Source organism: Capsicum annuum, chromosome 1 (assembly GCF_002878395.1).
Source record: "Capsicum annuum cultivar UCD-10X-F1 chromosome 1, UCD10Xv1.1, whole genome shotgun sequence".
NCBI lineage: Eukaryota > Viridiplantae > Streptophyta > Magnoliopsida > Solanales > Solanaceae > Capsicum > Capsicum annuum.
The window spans coordinates 129,453,223-129,473,927 of NC_061111.1; the positions used below are offsets into that span (position 1 = coordinate 129,453,223).

The window sequence follows — 20,705 nt, forward strand, 5'->3', positions numbered from 1 at the left end:
CCAAAAATGTGTTCTACATTTTGGCTATAATTTAATCAATATTCATGTGTTGTGAACAATGGGTTTGAAATTGGGGTTGAGGGTTTTGGATTGTTGTTACTTAAATTGTTTCTTCCATGTTTTAAATGTCATATTCATGCTTTAAATTTATGGTTTTAGGACTGAATTGGTGCATGATTGTAATGGTTGAATGGGAGACATGGGTTTCCTAAATTGATAAAATTTTGGCTTGATAATGGTATTAACCTCAACCTACTTTATAGTCTTGGTTTTAAATATGAATATGTACATAGTTTAACTTAACCTTTGAGAAAATTGCATTGCATTAAAGGATAAATAGATAAAAATGATTTTTTGAATGCCCTTGGTGGCCATGGTTTTAAATTTTAAATAAAACTCGAGGTTTAATGGTTAAATGGACTGGTTTAGCATAATTGAATTAGCTTTCAAGCTTATTGGTATGACGATACCATGTTGGAAAATGCCTTAATATAGACTCCTTGGTTAATGGTTGATTTATGTGTAAATTATTTTAATTTGGACTTAAAAGAAATTGTGTAGCTTACCGTGAAGGTGTAGTCACGGGGGGACTAACATAGAAGAAACGTTTGTTGACGTTAGGGGTCTATATGACCATGTGTCTGGACACACATTATATTTTGGATGGATATTGCCTTGGTGTCCTTAGCCTCCTCGATTTCCTCGATACATGGGGCTAACATGGACTGGGTTCTTTCTTGTAGAAGGAGTTGGACCCATATAGCCTATGGGTGCTTGGAGCGAGCTACATAATTCAAGATAATAATTTAAACTCTCATGTTCATGGCCCTTATCCCTATCCCAGCATCCTATATATGTATATAAATATTGTGCATGTGGTGTTAGCTAATCTTTGATAAGTGCACTATTTATCCCTTTTCCCTGAGTTACATGCCAATGCTCGCCCCACTAATCTTCCCCGGATGCTACATCATTTCATTAAGTAGATTAAGAGGACTTGTCTGTCACTCTTGTGCACTGTTAGGTGGTGTGGTTCGTCGGTTGATTTGTTGTGAAGTGGTGAGCCTCCATCTTTCAGAAAGCCCGATCGTTTCATTAGGTTTCTTTTTAGATTTTAGGAATTGTAAATTTCCATTATCATAGTCGGGCGCATGTCTCGACTTAGTTTGGTAATCTTGGTTTAGAGGCATCATGGACAAGTATTTGGGTCGGTATTTTGTTTTGATTCTTAAAACTATCACTCAATTTATTCATCCTTCTTATTATTATTTTTGTTGACTTCCATTGTTTACATTTATGTGTTCTAAAGTTAGGATAAGGGGGTGGTCTCTGGACCACGGTGGGCTTGAGATATCCATCACGACTAGGCCTAGTTTAAATCGTGACATGATCCTACCCTTCTTCGACACACACTGAATCGGGCTCACCCACTTGTTGTCGGCAATAGGGTAAACCACACTGGCATATAACCACTTAATAATCTCCTTCTTCACCACCTCTTGCATAGGTGGATTCAAACAACGTTGATGCTCAATGCTAGGCACACACTCTGGTTCGAACTGAATCTTATGAGTGCAAATTCCAGACGGAACCTTAGCAATATCCGCAATAGTCCAACCAATGGCCCATTTAAGTCTCTAGAATGCTGAAATTAAGGCCTCAAACTATGTATCCAACAAATCTGCAGCAACGATAATCGATAAGGTATTATTTGCCCCCAAGAAGGCAAAACACAAATGAGAGGGGAGGGACTTCAATTCTACAATTGGTGGTTCCTCAATAGAAGTGGGATTGCTCTATTCTTCAAATCAAGGTCCAACTTCTTTGGTGCATAAGAATAAGAACCTCTGTAAACAAGTGCACTCATCATACTCCTCAATATTGTTGCTATCAAAATTCATGATCATTGTTGCTAATGCCTCTACCCAAGTCTCTCGTTAATGGATGTAATCAATGTATTTTTATCTACAGTGTCTATCACAGAAACTACTCACATATCTTTATATTATCGTATCGGCTGACATACATTAAAAGTGACTTGCTCATTATTGAGCCTAAATTTTATTTGTCCTATCTCTATATCAACCAATGCACTACCCGTGTCTAAGAAGGGCCTTCCCAAGATAATAGGGACATCAAAATCTACCTCAAAATCTAGAATCACAAAGTCTGATGGGAATATGAAAGAATCCACCTTCACCAACACATCACACAATATAGTAACAGGCTTCTTCATGTTGCGATCAGCCATCAATAATCTCATAGAGGTCGTCTTAGGTGCTCCCAACCTCAACTTCTTATATAAAAATAGCGGTATCAGATTAATTCTAACTCCCAGATCACATAATGCTTGTGCAAAATTAAAGGACCCAATAGTACAAGGAATAGTGAAAGCTTCAGGATCCTCCTTCTTCTCAACTAAAGATTGGAAAGCAATAGCACTGCAGTGGTGCATATTATCAGTGGGCTCAAAACTAACTATCCACTTCTTAATCACTAAGTCCTTCATGAATTTTGAATAACCAGGCATCTGCTCCGAAGTTTCCACAAAAAGGATATTCACAAACAATTTCTTTAACATCGACAAGAATTTCTGATATTTCTATTCTTTTGTTTTCTTCTTCAACCTTTAAGGAAAAGGTGGGGGATGTCATGGAATGGTTTTCAATACTTGATCGACCTCCTTACCCTTTCCTTTATCATTATTAGCTCATTTTTCAACACCCATCAATTTTTGCGACATCTCACCAATGGTCATCAACTTCTTAGTTTCAACATCGGGCGCATCATCAACATCCACAATATCATTACTGGCCTTATCAACCACAGGCATAGGTGGATAAATAGTAACCTTACCACTACGAGTGGTGATATCTAGGAAGTGACTTTCGTTCTTCAGATTTTGAACAGTATTGCTAAAAAATGTAGCCAACATCTGCCCAAACTGCTGCTCAAGCTGCTTAATCGTGGTAGCATGCGATTCTACTTTTTATCTCAATCTTGATATGTCTGCTTTAATCTCCTTAAGACAACTCTCTTGGCTCTCAGAACCCTTCAAAAACTTAGAAAGCAATGCTTCATTCTAGAGTAAGCATCACGATTCCCCGATAGAACATACAGACTATTTTTTTTCTTAAAATCACCCTTTCTCATCCAATCACCGTTTGCTACTTCTGTCCCTATACCTGTCTCCGTTGCATTTGCGACCTTGATTTCATTGCTTCGAGTTCCAAGTGTCTTAGGTATACCTTTGGACATTGAACCAAAAATCTGCCATCGTTATATCCAAATATTTTGCTTCATCCGCAGAATCAGACTCTTCATGTCTAGAAGATTTACTTTGTGCATTCACATTTTCTACTCCGATAGCTGTAAATTGCTTGGTAACCAACCCAATCACAATCCCCAGTTGTGCTACCTCTTAAGACTTTGTATCATCTAGGGCTCTTTTCTCATTGGAAGCACTAATAGCATAAGTACCAGTTGTCTTGTCTGTCATTCGAGTATGCCACCCTCAATTGGTTTTAGTAATCAATTCAAGATTTTCGCGGCTAGCTCGCAGTGAAGACTCATGAAATACCCGTCAATAATAGTATCAGTCACAACCTTGGTATTTACATTCAAGGCTCTATAGAATATCTCAAATAGGTTCCTCCCTAAAATTTTGTGATTGGGAACATTCATCAGTTTCTTCTTGAACCTCAACCAAGTCTCGTACAGTGTCTCTAAATGTAACTGTCTAAAATTACAAATCTCGTCCTTCAACTACAGTATTCTAGAAGGCGGGAAAAAGAGGTCCAAGATTTGTATCCTCAACTCATTCTAAGTGGTTATGGACCCACGAGGTAGCTCTCTTAACCATAACGTCTCTTCACCTGTAAGAGAGAATGGGAACAAACTGAGTCGTAGAGCTTCCTAACTCACCCCTGCAGATTGTACGAAGTGCAAATCCTAACAAAGTTCATAATGTGTAGGTTTTCATAATTAGTATTGTATTTTTAATTTCAAATTGCGTTCCTTGGGGCAACTCAGGAGGAATGATAACTCATGACTTAATTGGTTCAATATACCCCAAATCTTCTTTCGGGTGTTCATAAATTAGCAAGTACTAATAAATGGGTGGTTGAACTCTATCCCTTCTAGATCTATCTCTGTCGAGTATTGTTCTATGCTCTTTCTCTTGTCTAACTCTTTCCTTCTTAGTATTTGCACAACAGGCAGCTGCCAATGTCGCATTTCTTCGGCTATTAACCAGGCTATAGTTTGCACGGCAGTTTCTTGAACACCATACGGAAGTGGCTAATTCAATGCATATGGGTCATCATGAACCCTTCATACCGAGCTCATGCTCAAGCCCTTCTCCTCTTTCCATCTTACGATTCTACCATAACATTCATTCAAGCTCGGGATCAAATTAAATTAGGGGAATATCTTGACTCCGAGTACTGAGCACACACCAGCATATGACCAAGAATAGTAGAAAATCAAAAATCAACAACCTCAACAAACTCACTTAATCAATATGTAACTGTACTCCCCCACAATAGTGCCAAAATTTGATATTGCTCAAATTACACCTAAAAATTATAAAGCAATCGTTTGTCAAATATAGAATCCAACAAGGTTAGGGTCGATCCCACAGGGAATAGGACGAAAGTTTGTCATGAGCTTACTGATGTAGTTGGAAAGTGCAGAAAGTAAATGGGGGGTTTTGTAAGAACAATAGTAATAGTAGCGATGTTTGGGCAAGTAGGGTTGTTATCAATATGAGACAATCATTAGGATTATGTTCCCCCTGATTTCTCAACTCCGCAGTCTTATCGTGCTCGTCAAACTATCTTGGTGCCTTGGATACAAAATCTAAAAAGTTATGTATCACCTAACTGTCTCTCGATCTTGGTTTGGATGAATATCACTCATTTCCTCTCGATCTCAGAGTGTTGCATTACTAACCATTCTTTAGATCTCAAATTAACTATTTTCTCTCGGTCTTAAGTTAATTAGATTAAGTTTGATAGCTTCAAATTACTATTATTATCTCTTCTTCCTGATCTCTACCTTTCTCTCAAGCAAGTATCGAATACAGGCGCGTTCCTAACGTTTTCAATCATGAAGAAAGCAATCAAATTGAAGGAAACCCCATGGTATGCAAGAACTCCAATCAAGAATGACTTTGGACTTCCTTTACTTTGTTAATCCATTAGGATTCCCACAAACCTAGTTATGGGATTTAGCTGCTCGTGATTGTAAGAATACACATAGAATTCATAAATGAAAGAATATGAATTATCTCACAAATAATAAGAATGAAAACAGTAATATCAAATCAATATCTGTAATACCCCGTGCTTTTCCAAGCTTAAATTCATTTCTAGAATGTTAAGGGATAACTTCCAAAATGAATAATATTTATTCCATGTGGAATTTTCAAGATTTTGACTTTCCATTGTGTGGGAAATTGAAAAAACTTTCCATCGATACCAAATTCGCCCAAATCCGACACTTGGTTGAGAAGTTAAAGCATTTTTAAGTTGACAATGTGCCACCTATACTCTCAGCGCGTCGCGGGGAAGGTAAAAATGGCAATCGTCAATTCCAGTGGACCTCCACGATGTTGGCGCATCGTAGAATGGTCCATTTTCCCATTTGTCAAAATCCAGTAACCCAACGTGATCTTACCACGTCGCGTTGGTGATCAAAATGACATTTCAAAAGGGTACCGCGATTCCTCCGCGTCGCGTCAAGCCCTCAATTCCCAGTTTTCTATTTCCATTGGCCCGGCGCGATCACGGAGCGTCGCGCCAAGTGCCCATTTCAGGAAATTTTGATGAAAATTAAAAGCTTCGTCCAGGGTTAAATTGGTTTTTTTTCATAATTTTATTTCGTTCAGATATGGGATTTAATCCCTAAAATCATTCTCAAGTCATTCTTTATTGAATTTTCCCCAAATCAAAGCATTCTATCTCAAGGAAAAGAAAACCGTAGATTATCAACTTTCTCCCCAAGAAATTCAAATTTTCTCCATTAATTCCTCAAAGAAATTCAAGATTAAGGATTCTCAATATAAGAACTCAAAGAATTCATCTTCAAAGTATCAATAGAGATCCAAGATTCAAGTATTAGCATCTAAGATCATCAATTGAGGTATGTGGGGTTATGAACAAGGATAATCCTTTCATCCTTGTGCCCAAAACTTATTTTAATTACAAGTTTATTGAAATTTCATGTGATTTCTCATGAAATTGAAGTTAGGATTTATACCAAACATTGTTATTTATGAGTTTATGAGATTTCCAATGATTTAGAAGTTGAATTGCATGTTTATGTTCATATTTTCATATATATTGCAGTAATTTTCAGATTTTAAGTTGATTTATAAAGGAAAAATTACCCGAACTGACCACTATTGGGCTTTTATTTCCACTTAAAGCCTAATTTTCAATTAATTACAATTCATAACCCCTTCTTGCCTATGAATTATTCCTAATTACAATTCATAGTCTTTCTCATATATTTTCTCTCTTTTTCTATTTTCTACTATTCTTTTTTTTTTTTTACTTTTTCAGTTTTTTCTTTCTTCAGTTTTTCTTTTCCTTTTTTTATTGCTTTCTCTTTATTTTTTATTTTTTCACTTTTTTTTTCTTTTTTTCCCTCTCATTTTTCTCCTTTTTTTTCTTCTTTTTTTGTATTTTTTCTCCTTCATTTTTTTCTTTTTTTGTTCATTTTATTTTTTCCCTTTTTTTGTATTTTTTTTTATTTTCTATTACTCTTCTTTTTCTTCTTCTTTTGTATTTTTTCCTCCTTCTTTTTCTCTCATTTTTTCTCCTTTTATTTTCTTTTTTTCTTTTCAATTTTTCTCCTTCTTCTCATTTGTGCGAACTAGCAAACACAAATACAAGTGCGAACTATAAAATACAAATGAAAACTATAACATACAAATACAAATGCGAATTATAAAATACAAATGCGATCTATAACACATAAATACATGTGTGAACTATCATTTGTATTTTTTAATTATTGAAAAGGAAGATTGTTTCTTTCTACGAATACTTGTTTTATTTATTGATACAAGTTGTATTTATCGATACAAATAAATACAACTCAAATTTTTATACAAATACGTATTATATTTATATTTGTAAAATCATTTGTTTCATTTGTTTGTCATTGTATTTGTATCAAGTGATATTTGTTTATTTACAAATATGAATGATAATTTTGATATACAAATACAAAACAATACATTTGTATCAAATGATACATTACATATTTATATATTTTAGAATCAAGAAAATACAATTAATGCACTTACTTGTTTGTATACAAATACAAATGATAAACTGTACATAGTCACGACTAAATACAATATGCAATCAACTTACAAATACAAATACAAAATAATTTCTTAAAAATAAAAAGGTAATGAAGAAAATAGAATACAATACAAGTATAACCAAATATAATCTAAATATACAAACACAATAAAATCATAATATAAATATATTCCAATAAAATATGCAATCAATTATAAAATACAAATACAAAATAGTTCTTTAAAATACAAGTATGAATTATATAAAATATAAATGATGGCGCAAACTAACAAATACAAATACAAGTGTAAACTATTAAATACAAATACAAATGCGATCTATAAAATATAAATACAAGTGCAAACTTTAAAACACAAATACAAATACAAATACAATTGTATCAATAAATACAAAAATATAAATGACGGTGTGACTACAAATACGATAAACAATTATGGTATTTACGTTATCATCCATGACTTGTGTTGACTAGTCATATTATTCAAAAATACAAAAAATAAAAAATAGAATAAAAAAATAATAAAGAAAATAAGTACAAACAAGAAAATAAAGAAAAATCAAAGAAGAAAGAGAAATAAAAGTTAGAGATTAAAGAGAGAAAAAAAAACAAAAAAAATAGAAGTAGGAAAAAATAGAAAAAAGAAGAAGAAAAATTGAGAAAAACACAAAAAATAAAAAATATAAAAAAAGATAATGATAGTGTTAGCCAAGAAAATATTCAGTTCAACGAGATAAGCATGATTGAGATTTTTTTCTTTTTAAAAATATTGAATTCCATTTTTGGCGCGACTAAATAGGGACTGTATTCATATTTATATGAATACATACTATCCGTAAAACCGAATACAGCGGTTATAAATGATAATTACTTCAAACGCTCAAAACAGACCATTTTCCGTGTGAAATGACAGGTAGAAAAGCGTTCCTTCTCGACAGGGATTCCCATAACTCTTTTAATTTATAGAAGGTGGGTTTTATAGCAAAATGCTGTTATTTTTGAAAGATCCCCATTTATAAATGTTTACATCACCAAGCATGACTATTATGATGTTTTAACATGAGTTTGATGCATGAGTCATTAAGCCCTAATTAAGATTGCTATTTTAAGATTGTTTGTGCTATGAGCACCCTCAGATAAGATTATTCTCAGATTTTGATAAAGTTTTGACCCTTTTGGTCCTAAGCTAAGATAAAGAATCCACTTTGTTCATATGACTTGAGATTTAAAGAAAGAGCATAATTGGTTTTCTTGTAAACCCTTATGTTATTTTTAAAGTGGATTTCTTAAGATTTTGAGCATAAAAATGGAAGTAGTATTTAGCACCGAGATGGGTAAGTTACTACGGTTTCATACCCCAGAACTACGTGCCACCGTATGATTAAGATTATTTCCACTTCTACGTGGATGACTAAGATTGTGATCACTTAAGATAAGAAGTTCTATTCCGATGGCAAGGGTAGAATAACCCTACCTAACGGGGGCAAGACGTGGGACTCCATGGATGTTCACATGGTATATGTCGATTAGAAGAACCTCCCAAAAAGATGTCCCTACTCTTAAAACAGTCTATTGGCTTAAAGCCTTAAGATAAAAGCATATGTTTTGAAAGCTATGGTTTTAAGATTCTTAAAGTCTTGAGATGAAGCATTTCCTTTTTCAGAACAATTTTTAAAGAGTTTCCTTTCAGACTACAGATCTTAGAACAGAAAGAGAATCAGAAAAGCTTTTAGAAAACTAAGTGTAGAGGCTCACAAGTTTTACTCAGATTATGTTTTAAAGATAGTAACTTCAAATTTTCGCTTTTAGAATTCAGATTTTAGAGTGAGTCATTTCTACACTTAGACAATATGACTTAAAGAGAGAATACAAGCTCAGTCTTTAGAACTAAATGTTATGGCTCACAGGATTTATAAAGTATGTTTTGCTTCCTATTGCTGCATATTTCAGTATGTCAGATATTCCAGCTTATGTGAGTCATTTACATTTAGCATGCATCGTTTTACAAATTATGATGATTGATATCATGTTTTACTTATGCATTCACCCCCATATACTCAGTACATCCTCAAAGTACTGATCTACATATATATCTATGTGCTACATTATCTCATAATGAAGGTACGAATTGTAGCACGCATACCATATTCAGACAGCTTGCAGATTCCAGCCAGCAAAGGATGAGACCTCTTACTTCGGGGACTTTAGTTAGATGTTATTTATGTACTTCACTTCCTTACTCTTATGTATTGATTAGTGATAGTTGGGGTCGCGTCCTAGCTATCTATAGGCAGTATAGTAAAGGCTTCACAGATGTCAGTTAGGGTCAGTTATGTATTGTCAGTCCCTCTTTTAGACCTTATCAGAATGTAAAAGTTGTATCAGTATTGTATTTTCACAGATTCCACCATTATTATGTTTTCGCGTTGTAAACTCAGTCATTTAATACATATCGTTCAGTTGCTTATGAGTTATGTTAGTAGAAGGGTTAGCTTGGGATCACTTGTGGTCCTAAGCACCGTGTGACGTTTTGGAACAGATTTTCGGGACATTACAATATCAAACCCTAAACACCAAACACAATAATTCCAAGATTAAGAATGCATCTCAGAACACAAAACAAAATCAAAAGTGTATAAAGTGTGTAAATTAATAACAAAACATCTAGTGGGTATATATAGATATATCATAAAATCTATCCTAAACAAAGTAGGAAACTTAAGTCGGCACAAACCTATGACCCCACTTACGGGTCGTAGGCTGTACCTATAGGGCATAAGTAGGCTTATGGGAGTCAGAGAAATCTTTAGGCTGCACATCACATACCTACAAGGGAAATGTATAGGCCGAAAGTAGTACCTATGCCTCGTCGGTAAGGTTCATAGGAATCAGAGTCAAACATCAAGTTGTAGAATCTCAAGTCTTATACATACGTGGCCAACCTACTGCCCGTAAGCACTATCTATGGCCCGTAGGTAGGCTCGTAGGGAGCCTTCCTGCTACTGTTCAACACTTTTTACTCCTTCTCTACTCTGAACTCTGGTTTCCTGCAAAATCAACACAAAAGCACATCACATCTAACAAAAATATCTAAGTTTTTGCATAATTTTCTTGTTTTAAGCATCAAAAGTACCATGAAATCATGGCACATCAAAGGGAACAGCTTGGCCAATTTTTTCGTTTGCAGGTACAGGATCGATTATTTACTCGAATGTGTTGCAGGTACCAAATGCAGGATAAGGAAACACCAAAACAAACTGTTTCAATTAGGACAGCAGACGTCGGAATACAACATTTAAAGCAAACAATAACTGATACAAAAAAGACAAGAAATGCATACCAGTTCTTTAGGCAATGGAGAGTTAAAAAGTTGATATATCTGGTCTGTGAACAGTGGTATTAGCTTCTTTGGAGCTCATTTTATTAAGCGATAAGATCGATCAGTTATTTTAGCTACAAAGTTTCAACACAAAGGAGGTGAGAAGTTGAACCCACCAATGACTTAGATTGACATGGTTGATAGGAGCAATGCTAAAGGAGTCTTCATTGACAAGTGTGAGAATTTTAAGTGCCCGAAGTGATATCTACTCGAGTTGCACCTGTAATCGATCATCGACGTTAATAGTTGAAGGATGTTTTAGCTGATCTTTTCCCTCTCTTGGTCTCTGTTTTGCTCAACTCCGTTGGAACTCATCGGGGTTATTGTAGATGGTGAAGATGACAAGAGTAAAGTAGAGACTTTCCACATACTTTCCTTTTTCGTACTTTCTAGATTTTCCTTTTCCCTTTTGTTTATCTAGCTGACTTTATCGGGTTGGGACTATTTTCGATCCAATCTGCTTTTGTACATATTATTCTATCTAATGGAAGACCAACTTTTGGCCCGTCTGATTACAAAAATCGGAGGAAACAATTTGTAATTTTTTATACTTATTTATGATCCACATTGTGATTCTTTTTATTGAGTTTACTTTAGATTGACGTTTGATTATTTAATATAAACGATGTAGCATCAGAAGGAAAGCAACTGTCCTGAAGAGCCGAAGAAGAAAAGGTTAGAATATTTTTTTGGTTTCCGTAATGATAGATGATTTTTTGAAATGGACCTATTGCAATTTGAAATTATTTTTGGAATTCAAGCATCAATTTTTAAAATCAAGTTTTAAGGATTAAAAACACATCTAAATTATCCCAATGAACTTTTTATATGCTTGAACTTTTTCTATGTTTGTGAGTATCCTGATTGAATTATCAAAATAATTATTTCTCAAAATATACCTCAATTATTGATTATTCTCTTTTGCTACTTGAACTATAGTGATATTTCAGGCAGAAAAGGAGAATGGTTAATAGTTGACACTTGAGTTGTAATTTGATAAATAATTGGTTATAATTTAGGTAGAAAATTAGGTGGAAAACTCATACAACCGATGATTCAAGTATAAAACCTCAAAAACTAAAAAACTTTATGTATATTTTTTACCATTAACTCTAAAATCAATATTTTTAGTAATATTCAAGTATATGGATTCTGACTTGGGGTTTGACACAATTGATTGATGGATTCAAAATATTCTAAGTAATCATTTTGCATTTATTTTGGTTAGCAGGCTAGAGAGAGTTGAAAAGATACAAAACTGCATGAAAGACCGGTAAAATCACTTAGTTTATCTAGCTAATTATGTTTGCGTACTACATAATGAATGGCTCTTCGCTATCTCTGTTATGTCACTTGCGATATATTGATTAAGAAAAAAGAATTGGAAAACTCCCGGTACCACTGCTAACATGTCCAATAAGTCCAGACAGTGATGAAATTTTAAAAGTTATTATTACTCTTAACATAATTAATGCATTTTCCTAGCTTGTCTGACTTGGCTCGTCTACATTAATATGATGGCCTTCCAGGTTATTTTCTGCATTTCTATATGTTTCCACCATTTAGAGTTTTCCTATAAAGTTATTTATGACTTGATGGAGTTGACGGTTACCGAGTAGTTAGTTTAGTTTTTAGCGTCAATTCTCTATTTTGAAGTCTTCGCTGGTTAAAATTGGCTATTGAGCAAAAACGTCTGTCAAACAACCTTGTATGTCAATTCTGACAGTTCCAACATCTTTAAACGTCAACTTTAGGCTAGGTGGACCTTTGATTCGGGTCTCAATTCTTCCGAACTCATTCCGGACTATTGACCGAAATTTAAGAAAAATAGCACTTGGGTGTCGGGTCCACTTTTCAATGAAATGACCTCGGATGAAAATTTTGATTGTGTCATTTAATCCGAAATATCGAAATTGAAAAGGTAGCATAGTTCGTTTGTGTATACGAGATTTAGGATGAATCCCGAGGGATCGATGGAGACTCAAAAAAATTCCAAATCTCCAGCTAGTGTTCCCGCTAAAGGGGCCCTTTGTGCGCTTTAACGGCCTTCAAGCGCTCTAGCAACCCTGCTAGCTCAGTGTGTCCCGCTTTAGCGGCAAATTGACGTTAAAGCGCAAGCTGCTTTAGTGTCAATTAATCCATTTTAGCGGCCTAGCAGGAGTGGGCAGGTATCGCTTTAGCGCCGACCGCTAAAGCGATCCAAGGTCCGCTTTAGCGGCACCTAAAACATTATATATTTTCCACTTAGCCCGTTTTTTCTCATTTTTCACACATTTTCAAGAGTGTAGAATCCTAAAATGTGTGGAAACTCGGGAGAGGCATTAGTAGGAGATTTTGGGATGTTCGTAAGATTGAATTTCTCTATTCTTCTCTAAATTCTTGATAAATTCTCATCAATTTCATAGATAATTCCTCTATTAATTCTCGAAATCTCTAAAATACTGGTGGGTTGATTTTAGCACCATTTGAGCTCGAAATTTATCCATTTTTAGGGTAAATGCTCCTTGAGCATAGAGGGACGCATTGACGGTTTTCAAAATGTGATTCCTCCAGCGAGTCCCACAAGGAGATTTTACGTAATTTTGAACCCGAAACATAAAAATGCAATATGGGTAACGTTGTTCTTGTATTGATGAGTAGATTATGATTTTGATAGTGTGACATCTTGTGGAAGCTCTTCGAAAGAAAAATTCATCGATTTAGCATATTCACCGTACATTCTTTGACGTCGAGGTAGACTAGGTTTACTGTTCTTGTATATTGATCTTAATCGTAGTATATTAGATATGGGTTGGAAATTAGGTCTTGAAGATGTAATTAGTATAATTTGGAACTTCTAGCCTATTAAGTAATCGTAAATTAGGCGTAATTGACTTAGTTATGCATGTTTAGGTAGAATTGCTATCTTAGGATAACTGTGACTTATTTAACATCTAGAAGTGAAGTTAGATATCTTAACCTAGTTTGGGATGGAATTTGCCTTAGAATGAATTTCGAGGATTAGAAGTGGACCCCTTTGGCCCACCTTAGGCCAAGACTCTTGTTAGCTCCTCGTAGACTTATTGGGTATATTGTAATTTTAAATCGCATATTTTAGCGTTTGGAGAGAAGAGATTCGTGATACTTATACTAGTTTGATACTTGGGAGTTGATGCTAGGTTCGGTTCAAGTCCGACGATTTATGATCTTAAGGCTAATTCGATTTCGACATTATTCATGATATGAATTCTGGTTCAACTCCGACATTTGATAATATGAGTTTCGATTCAAGTCCGACATTGATAGGTTGCTTATGATGATTATGAAATTGATTCTAATATGAGGTTTATGGTATGGATGAATTCTTGGTTATGGTTTGAGATATGAATAAGAATTCATATTTCGGTTATTTCCTTTTTTGACTACACCCTTCGGGCTTATAAAGGCCTGCGTTGGGTTATTTACTGGCTTATGGGGATCGATTTTGTAGTAATAATTATGTGATATTTACATTATTATTTTGAATTATTTATTTATTTATTCACAACATTTGAAGCATTATTCTAGATTTTCCCTTCTAACTTGACTTACATTTATCTTTCTTCCATATTTATTGTACTTATATTATGATTTAACTCAACCGGTCGATGATGCCTACTGAGTATCCGTGGATTTGATACTCATACTACACTTTTATACCTTTTTTATTTAGATCCGAGTACTAGTGATCATTGCTGACGTGACGATCGTGTTGTTTATAGTTCGGAGGCAGGGTTAGCTCTCAAAATCGAAATTGCCTTTTTCTCCTTTTATCGTTGCCTAATCTTTCATTATTCGAGACCGATGTATATTAACTATTACAATACTTATGTTCCTTTTTGTTGTGGCTCCTCTACTAACACTATTAGATCATAGAATGTTATTATTATCTTTATGTACCTTTCAAACTATTCTTATTACTTGATCTATTATTGTAAGTTTTTACTTGCAAATTTTTTACTTTTACGTGTTTTTCTATCAAATTAGCCCATTACTCACAGCTTTGGGCTAAGATTCAACTTATCTACTAATGGAATAAAGCAAGTGTCATCATAGCTCATAAATCGGATCGTGATAAATTAATTAAGGCACAAGCCAGCTCTTTATTAAACTAGTGCATTAAAAAGGGAGAAATTAGAAAAAGAAACACAAAATAAAGGAATTGAACAAAAATAAAGAAGCCAAAATTGATTATGATAAAAAAAAAATGGAAAAAAATAAACGAAAAAAAGGAGAAAAAAAAGGGAAAAAAAGGCAAAGAGAAGAAAAAGAAGGGCTGAACCCTCCCAAAATAGAACAAAAAAAGACAAAATACAAAAGACGAACCAAAAAAAAAACTGATTGAAGCGCTGACGTTGGTAAGAATGGACGTTCCAGGAAATTACTTAAGGGAACATCCACGTGACAAGACGTGGGTGCAATTAGTTTGCTCCTTGTGGGCAACATATAATTTACAACATTTTGAGAAGCAATCCAACAGTAACCTGAGAATTAACTTTTAGAAAAGCATACACTTACTCAAAATATCCAAATGCATCGCCACTAAAGAGAAACTCCATTAACTGAGAGAGCGAGCAGGCACTGCAATCCAGATAATGGTGATATCAAGTTTCAAAGAAACGAAGTTCTACCATAAATTCACGCTGCATAGGGGAGTACCAAGCAACAGCCTTGGCAGACCAGAGAACTTGCAAAGCATGTTCAATGGCAAATACAGGATTCTTCACACTTAAACACCAATCCTTCTTCAAATCAATTGCAATCTCTGAGTCAACTCTAAAACTGAAAGGACCTATGATCTGCATCAGTGTAGCGCAAACCAAAATCAGGAAACAAAAACATTTGCACTTTAAATTCAGCATCACTCCATGAACCACCAAGATTTTATTCATTTTTTTTTTTCTTGAATAATCATGATGTCTAGACCAACTTACGTGCACCTCAATTGATTCCTCAGACCTGCTACTTTCCACCCCTCAGATCTGCTACTTTCCACCAAGCATTACTACGACCACCTCAACCCTTCCCCAAAAATCATAGGTGAAAAACATACAAAAGAGGAAATTAAACAAAAAAAAATTAATACATAAATACACACACCCCTCCGCTTACTCGAATATAGACACATAAATCGTCATTTAACATGTGAATTCATATCATTAGCATGCAAAATACATGCGTACAAGCACAATTACTTGGGATAAAGTTGCTGATGAAATTTGAGGGGCATTAACATAAATTCGAGTCAGTTTGCACACACCTCAAGCGTTTCATCGGTAGCTTCTACCTCCTACTAGTACAATTACTATGTAATTTACTCATCGAAGCTTAGGCATCAAGCGATGGGATCACCTAAGATATTTTGCTTATGCCGAGATTTGAACTCTGGTTTTCCACTATTTTGGTTCCACTATTGACTTGTAAGCAACACCCTTGAATGTTGTTTAGAATCACTACTAAGAAGTTGCGAAAAAGCGATGGATCAAAAAGCAACGAACGTCATCACTATAGAAAAAGTGATATCGTCCGATGCTTTTTCTTTCTTTTTATTTATTTTTTCACAAAAGCGACAGACAATGTCATTTTGTCCATCACTTCTCGTGGTTTTTTCCGCCAAACTATTTACATATAATTTATATTTATCTTTTTATAAAAGCGATGGACAACGTCATTATTATTACAAAAAAAGAAAAAAATATTTTACAAATGGACGCTATCTATCATTTTTGTAAATATAAATTTATTACGTAAATAAATTATTATTATATTAATAAAAAATATTTTATTTGTATTTTAAAAAAAAGCGACTGATAGTTGAGACGAAGTTGTCCGTCGCTTTTTTAAAAAAATATAGAGACTCGATCGGGTCTCTTTTCAATTTCCCTCTCTTCTCTCTTTATCTTTTCTTTTTCTCATCCCAGCGCAATCACCGCTTGCCGTACCAGCTCCACCGTTGCTGCCCAGCTCCAGTGCTCCGCTGCTGCCCAGTCCCAACTGCCCTCCTCCGTCCCAACCTTATTTTTTGAGGTTAGTGTTTTTAACCTTGCTAATTTTTTAACACCACTTCTAAAATAGAGTGTACATTTTGTTATTTTTTCAATTACACTGTTACATTGTTACACTAATAGTGTATTTGAACTTAGGGTTGGTTTGGTTTTTTTCCGTAATTGCTATACATTGTTAGCTTGTTGAGTTCAATTAGGATTTGGAATGGATTAGTTTGGGTATTGAAGATTCAATTATGGATTAGTTTGGAATTTAGGTTAATGTTTAGCTTGTGCTTCAATTATTGCTATTAGTTTTGAATTTAGGATAATGTTTGATTTGTTTCGCTATTAGTAATTTTCGATTTAGGCTAATTTTACTTTTGATTAAATTGTTATTATGAACCTTAGTTTACGTTAATGCTTGTTATTAGTTTGAAATACATTGTTAAATTAGTGTTGGATTACACTTTTTAATTTGAAATACATTGTATTTATTTGTGGTTAAATTTTATCTTAGGGTTTCTAATTTTTTTCAATTAGAGTAATGTTTGATTATTATTTCTTTTGCTATTAGTTTGAATTTCGGTGTTTGTTATTAATTACTACAGTACATTATAACCATTAAATCTAATTAAAAATAAAATAATTGTTACAATAATTATAAATACTTAGAGCCCGTTTGGGATTGTCGTTACAAAACTGCTTATTTAAGAAACACTTTTATACAATAGCTTTTCAGAAAAGTGTTTTTGAAAAAAAAAACAATTTGTATTCTTCGGATCATCATCAATGATTTTTTAAAATTTATAATAAAGAAAATGAGTAAGATTAAATTACTAATAATATATAAATCATAAATAAAATAAAGAATTATGATGTAAATATGAAGTATAAAATATTAAAATCAAACTTTAATCATACTTAAAAGCAGAAAAACTGCTTCTGCTTCTTTTAAAAGCATTTTTGCAAGTTTATCAAATACCATTCTTTTCAAAAAAGTATTTTTTTTTTCTCAAAATAAGTGTTTTTCTTTGAAAAATAAGCAATCCCAAACACCCTATTAATATATAAATCCAAGGGTGTGGCTTAGTGATCAATAAAATGTATTGAAGCATGAGGTCTTAAGTTTGAATCCCAAAAGAGACAAAAAACACTAGGTGATTCTTCCCATTTGTCCTACTCTCAATGGACAGAATTACTTGATAACTGCTGCTTATGTGAGGCGACAAGTAACCCGTGAATTTAATTGAAGTGTGCGAAAGACGACCCAAACACCACAGTTATCAATAAAAAGAAATACTTAATATATTATAACAATTATATATATATATATATATATAAAATTTATAATCTATATCTATAATCTATAATATATTAAAAGTGTGACGGGTCTTAGAAATATTGTTTGAACTTTTTGCCCTTCATTAAAAGTCTATACTTTAGACAAAATCGTCTTTTCACTATTTTTTTTAATGTTTAAGAGTTAGAAAATTAATTAAATATATGTATGGTAAAACAATTCCTTATTAGAAGTCATTAGAATTTCATCATTTTTTTCCTAATTTAAGAATTAAATTAATTAAATATATTTATGATAAAACCTTTCCTTATTAAACGTCATAAAAATTAATGACAATTAATACTTTTTTTATTTGTTTAATAATTCTAAATAAACTAAATTTGATAAGAAGATTTGAAAAATCTAAAAATAAATATAATTTCGTTAGAAGAAGAAAAATTTGTTATAAAATAAAGACAAGATATTAGTATCAAACTTTGTTTAACAAAGGAGAGAACTAGAGAGAATTTTAGTAGTATATTTGTTACTAAATCTTATGTATAAATAAAATGTACAAATGGTGCCTATTTACAGATACCATTCTAAGTACATCAATCTTGACTTCAAGTTGGTAAGTTGGTCAAGTATGTATGTATTCAAATTCAAATTGAATACCAACTTTTAGTCTTCAAATCCAACTTGAATACCAACTGTGGTCTTCAAATTCAATTTGAATACCAACTATTATTTCTAATATCAACAATAGTGTAGTATATGAACATCCACCAAATATATTATTTACAATACTCCTCCTTGGATATTTATGTGAAGAGAAATTCTAAAGAAAATAGGATGTACAATAACGATTTGTAATACGCCTTATTTGCTACCTCATTGAAAACCTTATCAGGAAAATCCAGTAGAATAAAACCTTGGTTAAGGAAAAAAAAGTTCAGCGCGTATGTACTCCCCCTAATAAATATATCACTTAATGTCTAGGAGACGGCGCATTCCAATCTTGTATCTCAACTTCTCAAATGTTGATGTTGGCAATGCTTTAGTGAACATATCTGCTAGATTATCGCTTGAACGAATTTGTTGAACATTTATTTCGCCTTTCTTTTCAAGATCATGAGTGGAAAAGAATTTTGGTGAAATGTGTTTTATCTTGTCTCCTTTAATGTAACATCCCTTCAATTGAGCTATACATGCAGCATTATCTTTATACAATGTAGTTGGAATATCTTTATTTAAAGGAAATCCGCACATTTTCTAAATATGTTGAGTCATTGATCTCAACCAAATACACTCCCGGCTCGCTTCATGAATGACAATGATTTTTGCATGATTTGAAGAAGTTGCATCTAATGTTTGCTTCATTGAACGTCATGATATAGTTATCCCACCATAGTAAACAAATAACCCGTTTGAGACCGAGCCTTATGTGGATCAGATAAGTATCATGCATCTGCATAACCAATCATTTCTGACTTGGATCCATTTAAATAAAATAATCTCAAGTCAATAGTTTTCCGAAGATATCTGAGTATGTGCTTTACACCATTCCAATATCTTTTAGTTGGGGAAAAGTTGAATCTTACCAATAAACTTACCGCAAAATAAATATTTGGTCGAGTATTATTGGCAAGATACATTAGTGCCCCGATCACACTAAGATATAGAGTTTCATCACCAAGAAGTTTTTCATCATTTTCTTGAGGTCGAAATGGATCTTGATTTACATCAAGCGATCTCACAACCATTGGGGTACTCAATAGATGACCCCAATAGATGTGATTTATCCATGTAAAATCGCTTTAAAATCTTTTCAGTGTATGTTGATTGAAGGACAAAGATTTCATTTGTCAAATGCTCAATCTGTAGGCCGAAACAAAATTGTCTTTCCTAAATCTTTCATTTCAAATTCTTTCTTCAAACACTCAACAACTTTTGAAAGCTCTTTAGGAGTGCTAATGATATTCAAATCATCAACATAAACAACTATTATAGCAAATTCAGATTCAAACCTTCTTATAAAAATACAAGGGCAAATAGGATTATTTTTGTACCCTTCTTTTAGCAAATATTCGCTAAGACGATTATACCACATCCACCCTGATTGTTTCAATCCATATAAGGATTTTTGAAGCTTTATTGAGCAAGTTTCTTATGAATTTTTATATGCTTTAGGTACTTTGAAGGCCTCTGGAATTTTCATAAAAATATTGTTGTCCAATGAGCCATAGGCTGTGACAACATCCATTAGGAGCATATCAAGCTTTTCATGAACTGCTAGATTTATTATATATTTGACAGTAATTCCATCCATCATAGGAGAATATGTCTCCGCATAGTCAATGCCAGGACTTTGCAAAAAATCTTGTGCCACAAGTCGTGCTTTATATCTTACGACTTCACCTTTTTCATTTTGCTTTCGCACAAAAACTCATTTGTACCCCACTGGCTTGAACCTTCTGGTGTTCGGACTATTAGTCCAAGAATTTCACGTTTTTCAAGTAAAGTCAATTTCGTTTGGATTGCATTCTTCCATTTTGGCCAATCATTTCTCTGTCTACATTTATTGACAGATTTTGGTTCCAAATCCTCATCTTGTTGCATTATTTCAGTAGCAACATTATAAGCAAAAATATTTTTAACCACAATATTATTTCGATTGCACCTATTTTTTGTCGAGACATAACTTATT

At 33.5% G+C, this 20,705-nt stretch overlaps 1 protein-coding gene across 4 annotated transcripts in view; it reads right to left on the reverse strand.

The window, feature by feature from the left end:
* Positions 1 to 9,942: 9,942 nt before the first annotated feature.
* The window catches only part of LOC107879382 (protein TRIGALACTOSYLDIACYLGLYCEROL 4, chloroplastic), a 36,043-nt gene continuing 25,280 nt past the window's right edge, over positions 9,943 to 20,705 (reverse strand). The window contains exons 5-7 of one of the 4 annotated variants that reach the window (XM_016726430.2): positions 15,392 to 15,531; positions 15,251 to 15,313; positions 9,943 to 10,382 (exon numbers count right to left, since the gene is read on the reverse strand). In XM_016726430.2, coding sequence (XP_016581916.1) covers positions 10,352 to 10,382; positions 15,251 to 15,313; positions 15,392 to 15,531 — 234 coding nt within the window. In that variant the 3' untranslated portion in view covers positions 9,943 to 10,351. Of the gene's footprint in view, positions 10,383 to 15,087; positions 15,532 to 15,666; positions 15,755 to 20,705 lie in introns of those variants that run through there. The other 3 variants (XR_001676994.2, XM_047396994.1, XM_016726440.2) reach the window with 3 other exon arrangements.